Source organism: Papaver somniferum, unplaced genomic scaffold (assembly GCF_003573695.1).
Source record: "Papaver somniferum cultivar HN1 unplaced genomic scaffold, ASM357369v1 unplaced-scaffold_132, whole genome shotgun sequence".
Taxonomy (NCBI): Eukaryota; Viridiplantae; Streptophyta; class Magnoliopsida; order Ranunculales; family Papaveraceae; genus Papaver; species Papaver somniferum.
Genome location: NW_020622381.1, coordinates 16,120,684 through 16,138,272, shown reverse-complemented (window position 1 = coordinate 16,138,272; position 17,589 = coordinate 16,120,684). Strand labels below are relative to the sequence as shown.

The 17,589-nt window shown below is 41.5% G+C and overlaps 2 protein-coding genes across 6 annotated transcripts; one reads left to right on the top strand and one right to left on the bottom strand.

Annotated features, from left to right (window-relative positions):
- The first annotated feature begins 1,534 nt into the window (after positions 1-1,534).
- LOC113332989 (peptidyl-prolyl cis-trans isomerase CYP20-3, chloroplastic-like) lies at positions 1,535-7,016 on the top strand. The gene is made up of 4 exons (XM_026579474.1): positions 1,535-1,674; positions 1,768-1,971; positions 2,090-2,222; positions 2,330-7,016. Exons 1-4 carry the CDS (start codon positions 1,633-1,635, stop codon positions 2,428-2,430), a joined length of 480 nt encoding a protein of 159 aa, XP_026435259.1. The 5' UTR covers positions 1,535-1,632; the 3' UTR covers positions 2,431-7,016.
- Positions 2,437-8,007, bottom strand: LOC113332987. Of its 5 annotated transcripts, none has more exons than XM_026579472.1 (3): positions 6,936-8,007; positions 2,894-3,162; positions 2,437-2,785 (listed from the first exon to the last, which is right to left on the bottom strand). In XM_026579472.1, the coding sequence occupies exons 1-3, from the start codon at positions 7,199-7,201 to the stop codon at positions 2,541-2,543; spliced, it is 780 nt and encodes a 259-aa protein (XP_026435257.1). In that variant the 5' UTR covers positions 7,202-8,007; the 3' UTR covers positions 2,437-2,540. The 5 variants fall into 5 exon arrangements, 3 of the variants coding, with proteins under 3 accessions (XP_026435257.1, XP_026435258.1, XP_026435256.1); XM_026579473.1 differs by having other exon boundaries at positions 2,437-3,162; positions 6,936-7,078; positions 7,245-8,007; XR_003351756.1 differs by having other exon boundaries at positions 2,437-3,064.
- Positions 8,008-17,589: the final 9,582 nt, after the last annotated feature.

The following is a 17,589-nucleotide window of genomic DNA, read 5'->3' as shown; positions in this document are numbered from 1 at the left end:
AGAAGAAACGATTGCAACACTCTGCAAAAACTTCAAACTTAAAGCCAAATTGAAGAAGGAGTTATTACACTGCAAGCATTGTGGATAAGGAGATCACGAATACAAACATTGTCCACAGAGAATCAGTTTATGCTCAAAGCCCGGTTGCAGGACTTTTATGCATTTGCGGACTTCTTCTGAAGAAGATACATATGGAAGGCATTTCTGGGAATGTCCCAGGTGTTCTTTGGTGGAGTGGGCAGATTGAAGTTGTAGGACAAATCGATTCACTATGGTATTATGTTATTTAATTTGTTGTTTATTCTGTGTTATTACGATTATCTAAAACCATCAATATCAAGTAATTTAAATTTTTCTTCGATTAAACATTGCACCATCAATTTCATAAATAAAAACATATTGCATTGAACAACCACATCATACATGAGAATAAAAGAAATACATTAAATTAAAACAACTACTACATATGCGTCAACTCTCGGCGGGTAGTTGAATTCCTAGGGCGATGTAGGGATCGTATCTGTTGAGCACCCTAAGAATGTCGAAACAAGCATGGAAGTCGAAAGGACGACCGCGGTGAGATACTGGACACATCGCTAGAGTTATGGGCAACACTTCATGTTCGGATTCACCGTTGAGCTTATTTTGGTGATTCTCCATTAGTTGGGCGACGAACTCCAATACATTCATACTAATTAAACTAAAACGATGTTGCAATCCGCCAGAATCACGCCCATGGATGTTCCCCATTTCAGCGACGAACATTCTGAAAACTTTCTCCCAGAAAGTCAACGTCGAATCGGCTACATTACGCATGACAACATCTTCTGTGTGAAAAACAAAGACTCTACAAATAGCTAAATCCTCTTGTTGAGTGAATCTAACAACACGAACTCTGGGAGGCATTTTTGTAGATGATTTGAGAGAGAAGAATGTGTAGAATGTGTGAATTTAGAGTTGAAATGAGGAGTATTTATAGAATTCAAAAAATGTAACCGTTGGATCACCAGATTTTTCAGCCGTTCAGATAGAGCGGTTGGCGCCATTCGGTCAGACGTTGGCGTTTCTAGTAAGGACTCTGGCGCTGTAAGTAAAAACTCGCGTTTGTAGTGAAAACGCGGGCGTTATTCGTGTTGACGCCAGTGTTAGTAGAGATGATGCGCGTCCTTACAACAGACGCGCGCCGGATATTCCGACTCGATGTTCAAATCAACAGATTTGTTGATTTGAACATCCATTTTTCATGTTTGTTCATTCCATAGTGGGAGCAAAATGAATAAACTCTGAGTTTATTCATCCCATAAAAACTGCTCTTACAACCCTGGTTTTCATCCATTACTCAAACTTTTCTGTCCCGAATTTTTCCCTATGCCGAATGACCCACTGCGGAGGACGGATTATGGTGGAGACAGTCCAATAGAGTTGATTAGCGGAGAATTTTAGGAAACCCGTTTATTTGGAATATCCGAACGAGAAATCCTTTTTCAATGCACACCTAGCGCATTTTAACTGCCCCCTTGACCCTTTTTTTATATAAGTACGCTGAAAAAAAAAAAGGAAACCATTTTCTTATACGTTGATTTTTATCATTCTTCACCTACTCGAGCTTCAGTTTCTATCTACTACTCCGCCATGGCTACTTCTTCTGCTTTCTCCACTCCTTTCGTTTTTCAGGTAACTTAGGGTTTCTTCAATACTTTCTTGTTGTCCATTCATAAAATAAAAACTGGTTCTGTATTTTCCTGACTTCATTTTTTATTTATGTAGCAAAAATCAAATGTGGGTAACCTAAAAATGGTTTCCCCTATTATTACATCATCATCAGTTAATTTTGCGGGGAAAAGAAGTTTGTTATCATCTAGTTGTTCTAGATCTGCTTCCGGAGGACTTCAAATCAAACAGATTTCTAATGTTACTACTCCAATTGTTGGACATAGGAGGATGGTGTGTACTAATGTTGTTGCAACAAATGTAAGTTCGCGTAGAGTTTTGATTGTTTTTTATACTATTATTATTGGGTTCGTATAGAGATATTGAACAAGATAATTGATGTCTGATTCATTTATTTTTTTTGTTTTGGGGTTTGCAGTTACAAGCAGAAGTCACAACTAAGGTATTCTTTGATGTAGACATTGGAGGAGAGCCAGCGGGTAGGATTGTAATGGGTTTGTTTGGTAATGAAGTCCCAAAGACTGTTGAGAATTTTCGCGTTTTGTGCACTGGTAATTGCTCCCCTTTTAATTTCTTTACTTTGTGAAATACATAGTTTGCATAGGGAAAGTTCTTGTTGAGAACATAATGATCAATTTGAAGCGTTATAATTGTGTAGGAGAGAAAGGTTTTGGTTACAAAGGATGCTCGTTCCATCGTATTATCAAACAATTCATGATTCAGGGTGGGGACTTTTTTTTTTTAAATAGAAAAAGATAGTTCATATAACTTAACAATGTGACACATACAATTTCTCTCTAATGAGAGTTTTCAACCATACAGGAGAATCACTTCCCCAAAACAAAGGAATATTATTGTTCTTAGCTTCTTTATACCAAACTACTGAAACTTCCTAACATTTCCTTACAATCCATGATAATGGGGTTATTAGTCCATCTAACAGATCCTAGATTACTATTTATAGCCAAAACAACATTAAGACAGTCTCCCTCCATATGCAACTTTTGAGAGTTATTTCTTTTAGCCCATTTGATTGCCTCCCAAGATGCAATAGCCTCAGCATGTTCTTCATTTTCAGCTACTCCTAGGATGCACCATGCTCCATAGAAAATTCCTGCATCATCGATAAGTATTAGACCAGATCCCATAGTTTTGTTTTCTTTTTGGAAAGCTGCATCAAAATTAATTTTTATAAAATCACAATGCAGAGGATTCCATCTACTTGGTTCTCTAACTCTGCAAGCATGTAGGTCTCCAGATGTGTTTTTTCTTAAGTGCTCATTCCATTCGGATATATCTTTATTAACCATCCTTACAATCCCTTCTACTTGGAATCGAGTATTTTCAAATACAGGGGAGCATCTAGCTTTCCAGATATTCCATAGAGTGTATCCTGCAACAATTTTGAAATCATCCTGCACATTAATTGATGTAGACCAGCTTGAAATCCAGTCCTTAAGAGAACTCCTTCCCGATATCCCTGCAGAAAACCTATCAATTGCAATCCATACCTACTTAGTTACCTGACAGTTTAATAACAAATGATCAACTGACTCAATGTCATTAGTACATAGAGGGCAAGAAGAGCTTATACTTCGCACGAATCTAGAAAGTCTTTCCCTGATAGGAAGACAATTATGAACACACTCCCAAAGGAAGTGCAAGATCTTCGGAGGTAAAGGAACCTTCCAAAATTTATCTAAGGGAAATTCTGACGGCTAGCAATTAGGTTAGCATCGTGGCCTGCGCTACTAATAGTTTCGTGTGCAGTCTTCACTGAGAAGATATCATTGCTAGAGGGAGTCCATCTTAATGTATCATTTCCTTTCATAGGAATCCTAATCTTACAAATTTCATTAACAGTCTCACAATCAAACAAAGCGTTTAAAATATCTATATCCCAAGTATTAGTTCCAGGTGTGATGAGTTGATCAACAGTCTTATAGTGAGTAGATCTAAACCTAGGTGACACCAAATCAGACCTATTAGGTATCCATTTACTATCCCATATTGAGATTAATTTTCCATCTCCCACCTTCCAACAATAGTTCTCCTTAATGATTTGTAAACCCTTATATATTCCTTTCCAGACCCATGAGCCATGCTTTGTAGCATAAATAAGGGGATGGCTATTCGGAAAATATTTATGTTTTAAGATCCTAACCCACAGAGCATCTGGTTCACATAACATTCTCCAAGCAAGCTTTACAAGAAGAGCTGCATTCAGATCAGCCGTCTTCTTAATGTTCAGACTCCCTAAGACTCTAGGCAAAACGACAGTATCCCATCCCTTAAAGACTAAACTTCTTCCATTTTGTTTCTTATTCCAATTTTTTTTTTTCTAAATATTATCTAGCTTATCGGTGAGTTTTTTTGGCATCGGAAAGACAGCTAAGTGATGAGAAGCTAAAGATCCTAGTACAGCTTGTGTCATAACTGTTCTAGTTGGCTGGTTAAGGTGCTTACTTTTCCAAGTTGCTAACCTATCATGGAATTTATCCGGTAGATGCCCAAAAGTTTCCATTTTATTTCTCTGGATTAGCAGCGGGACACCAAGATACTTGTCTTGGAGGGCTAGTCTCTTAATCCCTAATGTGTCTGCAATCTGAACTTTAATTGCGTTGTCTAGTTTAGGGTTAAAAGCTATCCCAGACTTATCAAAATTAATTGACTGTCTCGAATACATGTTGAATTCTTTAATAACATTGTCTAAATGTTTTGCACACTTATAACTAGCTTTAGTGAAGATGAGACAGTCATCAACAAAGAATAGATGACTTATTGCTGGACTGTCTCGAGTCACCTTGATTCCCTCAATATCACCTAAAGACTTAGCATTAATAAGCCTAGAGAAAGCATATTAAAGACTTAGCATTAATAAGACTTAGCTGAATTCTTTAATAAGCCTAGAGAAAGCTTCCATACAAATAATAAACAAATAGGGAGACAAGGGGTCTCCCTGTCTAAGGTCTCTTGTAGGATAAAATATTTCACCAGGAGACCCATTCAAAAGCACAGACATTGAAACTGTAGACACACATGCGTAAATCATTTTACACCAATCCTCATGAAAACCTAGTTTTCAAAGAACAACAATCAAGAAATCCCACTCAATCCTATCAAACGCCTTGGACATATCTAGCTTGAAAGCCATAAGGCCAAAAAGAAAGCCATAAGGCCTTTCTTTTTGGCTTTACATTTCCTCATACTAGCAACTAATTCATGGGCAATCACTATATTATCAGTTATCTGCCTAGAAGATAGAAAAGTTGCTTGATAATGGCTTATGAACTTGTCCATTACCTTCTTAAGCCTACTAGCCAAGAGTTCACTAATAATTTTATAAGACACATTACTTAGGCTTATAGGTCTAAAATCAGATGCATGTTTGGGGCAACTAGATTTAGGGATTAAGGAAACAAAACTATGATTCATTTGTTTAAGAAGATGCTTCGAATAGAAGAAAGCCTGCACTACCTTTACAGTGTCTTCGCCTACCACATCCCACATTTCCTGGTAAAAACCAGATGGTACCCATCCGGACCTGGAGAAGTCCAAGGTTGCATTTGGAAGACAACTTGTTTAATCTCATCTGTAGATGGGCTACTAAGAAGGGCATCATTATCTTCATCAGAAATACAAGACTCAATATTGTCAAGCAAACTATCAGGACTAGGAGGGTTTTTAGAACGACATATATTGGAAAAGTGTCTCTTAAGCTCACTAGCAATGCTATCTCTGTCAGTAATCCTCACTCCTATCTCAGACTGAATAGAATCAATCTGAGTTCTTCTCTTTCTAAACTTAACTTTATCATGAAGATACTTAGTGTTTCCATCATCATACGAGAGAATATTCTCCTTAGCCCTTTGCATATAAAATTCATGTTGCACATCATACCAATATTTAAGTTTATCTTCAAGTTCTGTTCTACTAGGAAGATTCTTATCAGCATTATTGGTATTCACTATAGCTAATTCATCTTGAACTAGCTTCAACTGAGTTTGGATGTTACCAAAAGTGTTTAAATTCCAGTTCCTAAGAACATCCTTAACATTGTGTAGAGACCTAGTTAGTCTAAAAGCATGTGAACCTCTATCTTGTGAATTCCAATTAGCACTTACGAGTTCCTTACAAGAATCATTCAAGAACCAACATTTATTAAACTTATAAGGTTTTCTAGTTGTGTTTTCCTCCTTAGCACTAACTAGTAAAATAGGACAGTGGTCACTCCCAAATGCAAGTAGATGATACACAATACAGTTAGGAAAACAATCCAACCATCTATCATTACCTAGAGCTCTATCAATTCTTTCAAAAATCACACTAGCATCGTTCCTTTTATTGGACCAAGTGAAAGTATTCCCAGAGAAAACAATGTCAGTCAAGTCAAGAAAATCAAGATGGTCGTTAACTTCATCAATATGAGATTGGGGAAACGTATTGCCTCCTAATTTTTCGTCTTTACTAACTACGAAATTAAGGTCTCCCATGATAAGCCAAGGGCATTTATGTTTGCCAGACAATGAAGACAAGAAATCCCATTGCCTACCGATACCAATAACATCCAGAGCACCATACATACAAATCAACAAAAAAATTTCACTCCTAGCATCAAAGTTGGCTAAGCAAACAATAAAATTCCTATTGGAATCCACAACTTCAACAGAAATACCATCCTTCCACATCAAAAATAGACAACCCGATAATCCAACAGGGTTCACAAGCCAATAATTTGGGTAGTTGTACTGGTTAGTATACCTAATCATTTTTTGAGCCTTGTTTTTAGTCTCAGCAAGAAAAATTACTAATCATTTTTTGAGCCTTGTTTTTAATCTCAGCAAGAAAAATTATATCAGGGTCGTTAGATCTGACTAAATCCCTTAAATGATATCTAGTGTGTTTGTTCTCAAAGCCCTGAACATTCTAGGCCAGAACCTTCATCTTCTAACCCTACTATGATGATGATGTAAAGAAACCTTACCAAGAAACAAATTATGATTTTTACCAGATATAATATACAGAGGTGAAAAGAACAAACAAGCATGAGGTGGGAACTAATTCAGTAAACTTATATCTAAACAATGTTATAAAAATTTCTAAATCTAAAAAATAAAAGAAACATGAAGCAGGAAGGTAAAACTATTTCAAGGAGATCTATTAATCCTACACAAACGTATAAGGTAGGTGCAGAATAAAGATTGGGACAATTTAGTAAACAATTAATAACAAATTTTGAGGAAAAAATTAGAATTTTGGGGTACCTGGATTCCCTTGGTATTTTTTCAGTTGGAGTAGCAGAAATAAACAAATTGATCTTGTGGACTAGAGGAGAGTAATCAAAACCAGTCATCAAAAGGGGATCGACAAAATGCCATAATGAAATTACCCAGTTTCCTTCTAATTCCTGAAGAGAAACAAAAAAAGGACCTCCTAATGGCGTTAGGACTTCGTCAAAAGAGGTAAAGAAATTCAGTATTATGGTGTAAATGGTCTCACTAGTCTGGGAACAAACAAACATGAAATTCATAATGGAACAAAAGACCCGCCTAAACCTAAAAGAGTTTCCTTACCACTCAACAAATTTAATAGAAGCTCCTGGAACGCTCAACAGAGGAGAAGAAGAAAATTTTGGATTTGAAAGGAATTAAATTAAAAAATAGAAAGAAAACCCAAGGGATAATTTAGAGGCAAACCGGACAAATTAAACCCACTAGTCAAAACACGAATGTGTTCAAACTTCTAGATTAATTACTGACGACCTTCCATGTGTTCAAAAACACACTGTGGATGCTAATATCAAAACCTCAGCAGGTTTGATAATTTATACTTTTTTAACGACGTCAAGTTTAAGACAAAGTCCAACATTTAAACGGACCCATCTAAATTAAATAAAGGGGCCGGATTCAACGACCCATAGTTTAAGAATTTTTGAGACCAATTTTTTTTTTAACCGACTGATTTAATTTAAACAACAACAAATAGCATCTTGCACTCCAACATGTCACTTGGGAAGTCCCAAGTGGGTGGACATAATCGAACTCAAAGAGCTGACGATCAAAGACCATGTAGACCCATGCCCCCATTTCCCTTTTAACAATTTAAAAACTAATCAGCGAATTCAGACTCTCATCATGTTTTTGTCCCAGGTCCTGTTTGTAGTTGGGTTTGTGCTAATATTTTCTCTCATTTTTGTGAAACGGACTCCATGGTTGGTGTATGTACACCTTTCATCATCCTCCACGTGTACAGAAAAAGACACGTGGAAGGCATGCGAAGCGAGACATCAAAACATGATAGCAAGCATTTCATCAGAAGATGCCATCGGTCAGCAGATCTGACGGTCAGGGACAGAGGACCACACAGGTATGATGACTCAGAGGAGCACCAGATAATACCCCTTGGGTATTAACGCACCCAATCCCGAGGAAGATCCCAGATCAACGGCCGAGAGGAAGTTTGGCTGACACAGATGTGACCAGACAAAGAGACATTTGTCTGACACGAGCAGACATCCATCTACCCGCATTAAATACCAAAGAGATATACACGTGTCGATCAGCTCGTGGAAGAAGCGAGGATAACCCTTCGTGTTCAAGCTCAGGCCGCGACATATACCGAAGACCTCTGCGTAATAGGCACAAAGCACAAGAAGATAAGATTACAACGACACTTCAGAGATGGGACCCACGTTCCTTCCCTATAAACACCCCTCTCCACTAAGAGAGAAGGGGCAGACCATTTTGGAGAGCAATTAGAGGAGAATATAAGAGAGAGAAATAGGAAGAGTAAGTAACCTACCTACTTCCGCAGACATATGTATATTCTAAAGTCATTCGACTATCTTTGTAACCATTCAATACATAGTGAAACACCAAACCCCGTGGACGTAGGGCTTAGTGCCGAACCACGTAAATATGTCTCATTTACATTTCAGCACCTTACATTCAGCGTTAAACTTCATATGCTTTATATTTATACTTGTCTCTTGATTTATTTCCTTATACGAACATTATTTGTGATAATATTCGACTAGACAATGACAAGCCCGAAGGCTTTGAGTCGATGAATCAATATAATCATCCCGTTATGCATACGATGTACAATTCTAGAGTTAGGACGTATGCGAGTATTGTTTGTGAACACTTGGATGGCCTCGTGATTTATGTGTTCACAATTTGGCGCTAGAAACAGGGAATTTGTCCCGGTAAAAGATTTATCTTATCATGTGATTTCACCTTAAGACGCGCATTATGGTTGTGCCCTTTTCTGGGTTCAGCGTACTTTCAAAACCTTTTTCATTCTGAGTTCATGTTCTTCATTTTCACAAACACCATTTCAAAACAGACAAACCCGCGGCTATCTATCACAGATTTGCACGGGAGGTGTTTTCTTCAACTAAGATTTAATAATCCAGATTCATGAGTCCTCGCGACGGATTTGCCTTTTCAAGATTTCTTTTTCAAAAGGTAGTCTGAAAACAAGATTCACGATCGTTTATTAGAGGATTTGTATTTCAAAAACTAGACCAATGAAGTCTTTACATTTCTCTTCTATTAGGGCCCTTGGGCAACTCATTTCCTTCTATTCCAATAGTCTTGCGGGTACGAGTGGCGCTAACCCGATCCTCGTGGATATCTTTGTTTCTCCTTATTTATTCCCATATGCAGGAAAGGATTAAAAATGGAGAAGATACTAGAGGAAGGAAAAACCAAAGCCTCATCAAAGGAGACACCGAGGGTTACCTCGGTCATGACCCGAAGCAAGCAGAAAGGAGACAAAGCTAAACAACTACTCAGAGGCAGGATGCTGCGGAAATCACTTCACCTATGAACACTAACTCCATTGCAGCCGCGGCTCTCAAAGCAGCAGCCACGAAGACTGTTGCGGCCCTCCAGGATACAAAAGCTAACAAGACTTTGGTTTCAAGCCAAATCCATCAACAGAAAGAAGGGGTAGCAGAATCTATGACACATCAGCCCGCAGATCCACCAATATTCGGAATGTCGTCAACCAACGGTCAGAATCAAATTATACCAGTAGTTTTAGTACCACGGGTGGAAGCTCAACCGAGGGGACCAAACTTGGAGATACCAACGATTGAAGCTGATCCTCGACCACCCTTAATACACACTGTAGACGAAGGGGGAACTATGGCCGTAGGGGTACCAGCCGGAACTCCCAATCAGGGATCAAACCAATCCCACCGACTGATGGTAGAGCTCGAAGAATTGAAAAAGAGCCAGCAGGTCTACGCAGATGCTGTAGCTCTTCTGGCCAGGGAGAACCAAGACTTGAAGGATAAGATTGCCCAAAGCACGAAGACTAGCCAACAACTGGACGAAGCAAATTCTAAAGCACCAGAGCCTAATCGAGACCGAAGAATCATCTTAGCAAATGACGCCAGGGGAAGCAGTGCATCCGATCCGGAATATGCCACGAAGAGTTAGACTATTATGACAACGAAGATCGAAGAAAGAAACGCTCAACTGAGCATGAGAACGTGGGATATTACCGCGCAAAGGAGGAGCTGCGTGATGAGATGATGGCTGAGATCAAACAGTTAAAAGCCAGACAAGGCGGAGGAAGGCTTGAAGAGGTGATGAAAGAAGCTAACTCCACGCCCCTAACTCATCGCCTGGAAAATACCCCCATTCCGTTAAAGTGCCCTGTCCCAACTTTTGAATGATACGACGGATCCAGTGATCCCGCGGCACATATCCGGTATTATAACCGTGTCTTAGCCCGATGGAGTCAGAACGACGCCGTCCTCTGTAGATATTTCCCATCAAGTCTGAAGGGATCGACTTTGTCTTGGTTTGACAACCTGCCACCTGATTCCATCAACTCCTACGATCAACTCGTAGAGAAATTTCTGAGGACATACATGTACAACAAAGCTGTCAACACTGGAATGGATAAACTTTTTTCTCTGGCAATTGGCTACAAGGAAAACACGAGGGAATACACCAACAGATGGCACAAGATCTGCCAAGCCATAGGGAGTGTGGACCCAGTAGTAAGTATCAACTGCTACAAGTGGGGATTAGACCGAATGAGTCCACTATTTGTTGAGATTCATGGAAGCGTGCCTAAGACAGAAGGAGATCTTCGAATAATTATTGAAAAGTACGCTCGTCTTGAAGAAATCCAGCGTGAGAACCCGAGGGCACACACGCAGAGGTCTCACCGTACCAATTCCGCAGAACAAACCAGCGGGGCCAAAAGAAATAGCTCAGTAGAACGGCCTCACGAAGATAGGAAGGAACGAAGAGATGAACGACGAAAAGACGATCGAAAATTCGAAGATCAGGTTTACACGAAGCTCAATGCTAGCTACGCTCGGATCTTGCGAGAGATCAAAGGAAGGGAAAATTTGGAGTGGCCGTGGTCTAAGGGAAAACACCCCCAAGAACCGAGAAGTCTAAAGATTACTGTGAGTATCACTGCTTCAATGGACACCAGACCGAGAAATGCAAAAACCTCAAAATAATGATCCAAAAATTGATTGATGCTGGCGAACTCAAACATTACATACGAAAGGGTCGCCGAGGATAGATCCAAACGGACCAAGCAAGTCCAACTTCCAGAGGGAAACCGCACAATCAACACCATCTCGTGTTCCGAAGCCGCGGGGCCCTCCCTTACAGCGCAGATAGGAAAGAGGCTACGGAAGCAGTTCGAAGACCACTGCGAATTATATAAGATTGATGGCGTAGAGGTGGACGAACACGAAGAGTGGATGGACGCACCTATTATCTTCGATACTGAAGATATCGAAGAAGATATGGAAGATCATAACGATCCCTTGGTCCTCACACTACCAGTGGCTGGATGTAACCTCAAAAAGATCCTCATAGACGGGGGAAGCTCAGTGAACGTTCTATTCTACGACGCATTCAAACGGATGAAGCTCCATGATGAACAGCTAATGACCTCTTATTACACCATCTACGGATTCAATGGAGCACCCACAAAGCCATTGGGAGACATCGTGTTGCAGGTGAACGCCGGACCCATGAAAGTAGAAACACGATTCAGCGTGGTTGACGCCCCATCCCCCTATAACGCCATTATTGGACGAAAGTGGTTACATAAACTCAAGGGAGTGGCTGCAACTTACTACCAATATCTCAGATTCCCTACACCCGAGGGAGTGATGGAAATCAAGGGAGATCGGGTCTCTGCAAAAGAGTGCCAGACCACTCAGGATCGTATCAACGACAAGAAGAGCAGCGAAAAACCCGAAGGATTAAAAATAAAGAAGCTGCGAAAGAAAAGGCCATAGACCTGTTCCTCAAGGAAACCACAGGAGGGGTTTGACAAAAGATGATAATGTCCTAAACACAGAGACAGGTACTTCAGCAGCCAACGAAGGACAGAAACATACCAAATAGCAATCAAAGAACGTCCCAGTCCTCGGGGACCCGAAGCCGGTGTTCACACCAGTAGAGCCCGTAAAAGAAATCAACATAGGAACGGAAGAAAACCCGAAGATGATCAAAGTAGGGACCATAATGGACGAAAGAAAGAGAAGATTCCTTAACCAAATTACTTAAAGAATACGCGGATGTATTCGCCTGGAAGCTAGGAGATATCGGGGATTGATCCGAAAATAATCCAACACGAGCTGCGCATCAAACCAGGCACGCCACCTTTCAGGCAGAAAATAAGAAAAGTTGCACCGGAGTATCATAAGGCAGTGGAAAAAGAACTTCGGAAACTACTAGAAGCAGGGTTCATCAAGGAAGTCAAATACCCTACATGGATCTCCAACATGGTCGTCGTTCCTAAGAAAAATGGAGGGGTTAGGATATGCATCGACTTTACTAACCTCAACAAGGCATGTCCAAAGGACAGCTATCCCCTGCCAAGCATAGATCAGCTGGTTGAAGCAGTGGAAGGATACGAAGAGCTGTCATTATGGATGGATATTCTGGTTACAACCAAGTAGCCCTGGCAGAAGAAGATCAACTACACACACATTCTACACCCCGCATGGCCTTTATTGCTACACTAGAATGCCCTTTGGACTTCGAAACGCAGGGGCAACGTACCAAAGAATGGTCGATGCTATCTTCAGGCCATGGATTGGTAGTACCTTAGAAGTCTACGTTGATGACATGCTCGTCAAAAGTAAGCTGCGCAAAGATCACCACCAGGACCTGAGAGATATTTCGAAGCAATGAGGAAACATCACATGAAAGTAAATCCAGAAAAATGCACTTTCGGTGTCACCTCAGGGAAATTCCTCGGATATCTGGTAACAAAAAGGGGCATTGAGGTAGACCCAGCGAAGATTCAGGCCATAGGAAATGCCATCTCCGAAGAATTTAAAAGAAGTGCAGAAGCTCAATGGGTCCATAGCAGCCTTGGGCAGATTTATTGCCCGATCCTCGGACAAATGCAAACATTTTTTCAATATTCTCAAAAAAGGGAGTAAGTTTGAATGGACCGCAGAATGCGAAGAAGCCTTCCAAAGAATCAAGGAACACCTGGCTTCAATTCCAATCCTGCAGAAGCCTGATCCTGATGAGGTTTTGGCATTGTACATAGCAGCGACAGAAGACGCAGTTAGCGCAGTGTTGGTCAAAACCAATACGAAGATAGAACACCTATCTATTATGTCAGTAAGACCCTCAATTCTGCGGAAAGGAACTACACGAAGATCGAACAACTTATCCTGGCATTGGTGTGGGCTACTCAAAAGCTGAGAACCTATTTCCTAACTCACTTCATCCGCGTCCCATGCAAAGCACCACTGGAAGCAGTCCTCAAAAGCGCGGGAAAAGTAGGCAGAATAGCCAAGTGGAACACCCACCTGGACCAATTCAACATCATTCATGAAATTCAACATTCCCAAAAATCCCAAGTTTTGGCGGATTTCTTAGCAGACCTCCCCCTGGACAACGACGAAGAGATTAGGGGAATACCAGAAGCCGACGAGAAGAAAGCAAGGATCCAGTTGATGTCCTCGAACCCGCGAGTCAAAGACAATGGGAAGTCTTCGTTGATGGTTCCAAAAATAAGGAAGGGGAGGAATAGGCATTGTCATCACCACCCCAACTGGAGAAAGGATCGTACAGGCACTCAGGTTAGAATTCAAAGAGCATACTAAAACATCGTCGAATACGAGGCAGTCGTACATGCCCTCCGCTTAATAATAGAGATGGGGGTAACCGATGTAAGACTGACAAGTGATTCGCAGCTTGTCATACGGCAAATAGGGCTCGAATACAATGTGTACGACGACACCCTCTCAGCTTACATGGCCTTGGTCCAAACATTGGCATCACAAATTCCGAACATCAAGTTCCGGCACTTATGCAGAAGGGATCTCAGGCACGGATGCCCTAGCATATATATCATCCATGCTGAAGGACAAGAGTATCGAAGCTATCAAAATCACAAGGGTATACGACCCTCGATTGCAACACAATTTTCCTTTGCTACAAATCAAGATACAGTGGAAGAAAAATATCGAAGATCAGGTGGGAGAAGACATCCGTGACGATTTTGACGAAGAAGATATCCTGTCAAGAGCAAATCAAGACGAAGATTTCAGCAACGAAGATGATTGGAGAATGATGATCCATGCGTTTCTCAAGGATGGAACCTTACCCGCGGATCACAAAAAACAGGAAAATACTCTCCAAAGTAGGAAGATATGACCTTCGGGATGGAATCCTGTACAAGAAATCTTTCCTCGGACCGTTACTACGTTGCTTATCCAGGAAAGAGGGGCATCGAATTCTAAACGACATCCATTATGGTGACGCAGGAAATCATAGCGGCATGAGATCACTAGCCGACAAAGCAAAAATGCAAGGATATTACTGGCCCACAATGTACAAGATGCCGCAAGAATGTCCCGACGATGTGAAGAATGTCAGCGTTTCGCCAAAAAGATACATGCACCAGCAACAACGTTGAATTCTGTGGATAGTCCGTGGCCATTCGCAAAATGGGGCATAGATATCGTGGGGCCTTTCATCGAAGGATCAGGGAAAAGACGATTTTTGATAGTAGCCACGGACTACTTCAGTAAATGGGTGGAAGCCAAAGCCTTAGCCAGGATCAGAGACGTGGACGTGTTTACTTTCATATTCCAAAACATTATTTGCAGGTTCGGCATACCAGCGGAAATCGTGTCCGATAATGGTAAACAATTACAGGGGAAAAACATAGACATGCTCTTCGACACTTTCAAAATAAGGAAAAACAAGTCCACCCCCATATACCCTCAAAGCAACGGACAAGCGGAAGCTACCAACAAGACCCTCGCCCTTATACTCAAAAAGCAATTAGACGAACACAAGGGGCGATGGTGTGAACAGCTACACAATGTATTATGGGCATACAGGACAACACGAAGATCTGCCACTGGGGAATCCCCGTTTCTCCTCACTTATGGAGCTGAAGCAGTCATCCCAACAGAGATCCTCATGCCAACCACAAAGACCGAAGCATGGGAGAAAATCTCACAACAGACATGATGTTAGAGAGACTGGACGACCTGGAAGGAAGGAGGGAAGCAGCATTGCAGAAGATGGAAAATTATCAACGGAGACTAGCGAGAGGGAGTACAACAAAAAGGTAAAGCTTCGAAATTTTGTAAGGGGCAGTATGTGCTAAGAACAATCCCGCAGTATCAACGAGAGAAGAAATGGGGAAAGTTAGCACCTACATGGGGAGGACCTTTTATAATACACGACATTGCGGGAAACGGTTCCTACTATCTTCGCAATCTGAAAGGCGAGGTCCTCCGGCACCCTTGGAATGCTAAATGGCTCAAACCGTACTACCCATAGGAGCAGCGCAGCTTTGCATCTGCGTGGAGAATACCAGAAGAAGAAGGCAGCGTAACCGCTTTACATGTTTCTATCTCTGGACGAGGAGTAGCAGGCCTCAACCTATCAATCAAACAAGCTTTTTGGGAAATCTTCAAAGTAAACAAAATTTATTAACAATATTGGGGAAAGTAGTTAATCTACAATCTCTCAGGGCTCCCCTATCAGTGTCTATGAGTGTAAGACCAGGGGGAAGGCACCCAGCAGAAAGAGATACCCAACCAATTTTAAGGCAGTGGGTCGACGGAATGGGTGCATGTAAATATTTTCAATAAGCATTCCATATCCTAGAACGCTGCCTCGGCCCCCACCGTTTGGGAATCCTCTGGCCCAGGATTCGCCAGCGGGGTGACAGGTCTCAAGACGATCACGAAGGTATTTACCTTCGGTGTCGCACTCAAACACTCTCAACTTTTTACAAAACCAGTTATTTCTAGTTTAACACTTCACAATACTTTAAAATAAAAAAGATGAATTGATAACGCAGGTACGCCAAAAGGATGATCCATTTCATAAAGAGTTGATTACAAGACTCGGCAAATAAGATAAAACAGGAAACACATCAAAAAATGATCCGAAATTATATAATCAACGAGGATCAACTTTCTATGACTAATAAAAGAAATCTACTTGGACGATACAGCTCCATCAACGGGGTTGTCTCTGCGAGAGGGTACGCTACCACCTGAAGAGGGCCCAGAAGAACCAGGCAAAGGCGCGGGAAGGGGACGCGCGATAGTTCTTGACAAGACCATGTTCGACTTTAAGGCCAAGTTCAATCTTATCCAGGACTTTGTTGGTCTCTTCAGCCAACTGACATCGAGCCTTATAAGTGATAACAGCGGTCCGCTGGTGGGCTTGAGACAGCAATACAGATAGGCGTTCCGCCTCTTTGGAGGCAATCTCCGCTGCTTCCTCACGAGACGCGGCCAACCCTTTGAAATATTGGTTTGTCCTTCCTGCTGCACTAAGGCAGATTGAGTCTTTTTAAGCTCATCATTTGCTGCGTGAAGCTGTCCCTCGAGTGCTGAAAACAAAAAATACCAAGGGGTTAAAACGAAGAAATAACAGAATCACACTCGATAAAACGAGGTTATACCTTCGACATTAGCCGAAGCCTCCTCATACTCATTGACAACTGCGTCCCGAGCCTCATCAAGAAAGTCATATTCGGTGGATAGTTTCTTATAATCCGTTTGAAGGTTCGTAAGAGCAAATTGACTGGCGTCTAAATCTACCTGCTTCATCGAATCCAAGTGACGAAGATGGTTGACTTCATCATTCACCTCCCCCATCCTTTTATGAAGTCGATACACATTCATCTCAAGATCTCTTTCAGACTCCACTTGGCGAGCAACATCCGCTCGAGACGCTGCTAGGGCTTTACTAAGTGCACCAACCTCGGCCCTAGCATTATCTCTTTCCTCGGAAAGACGCATCATACTATCCCTAACCCCAGGGCCTAAGAAAGAACGAGCTTGTTGTAACTCTCCTTCTAAAAAACGCACTCTAGCCTCTAAGTCTGAACCATGTTCTCGAGCATCACGCAGGTTGTCACGCGTCGATAGAAGCGTACCATTAAACAAACAACGGTCATGATTGTACTTATTTTGCATATCCACCATCAGTGTTCGCTTTTCACGCCACTCAGCTGTTAAGGCATTGTGCTCATCAGCACGAGCATTCCACTTTACGGCTTCACTCTTCAACTTACTCACCAACTCTGCAATACGGGATTTCTGTCGTTCCCTTTCTTTCCGAAGCCATATCAACTCGGGGACTCCACCCACTGAAGATATGGTGGGGAGACTCAGACAGAACACCAAAATACAGATAGGGAATCACTAGGAGCGAAAAATCCGTAAAATACAAATCTGTGAAGGACGAGAACTTCTACGAGTCTGCTCCAATTCATTGCGGACTATAGCAAGCTCTGAACGAAGACTCTCCTCAGCATTACCCAGCTGTTCTTTTTCCTTCAGACGTCCCCTCAGTTCATTTATTTCCGCTTCAGCCGCAGACAGTTCCTCTTCCCTATGGCCTCCAACTTTAAAGACTTTGCTTTAAA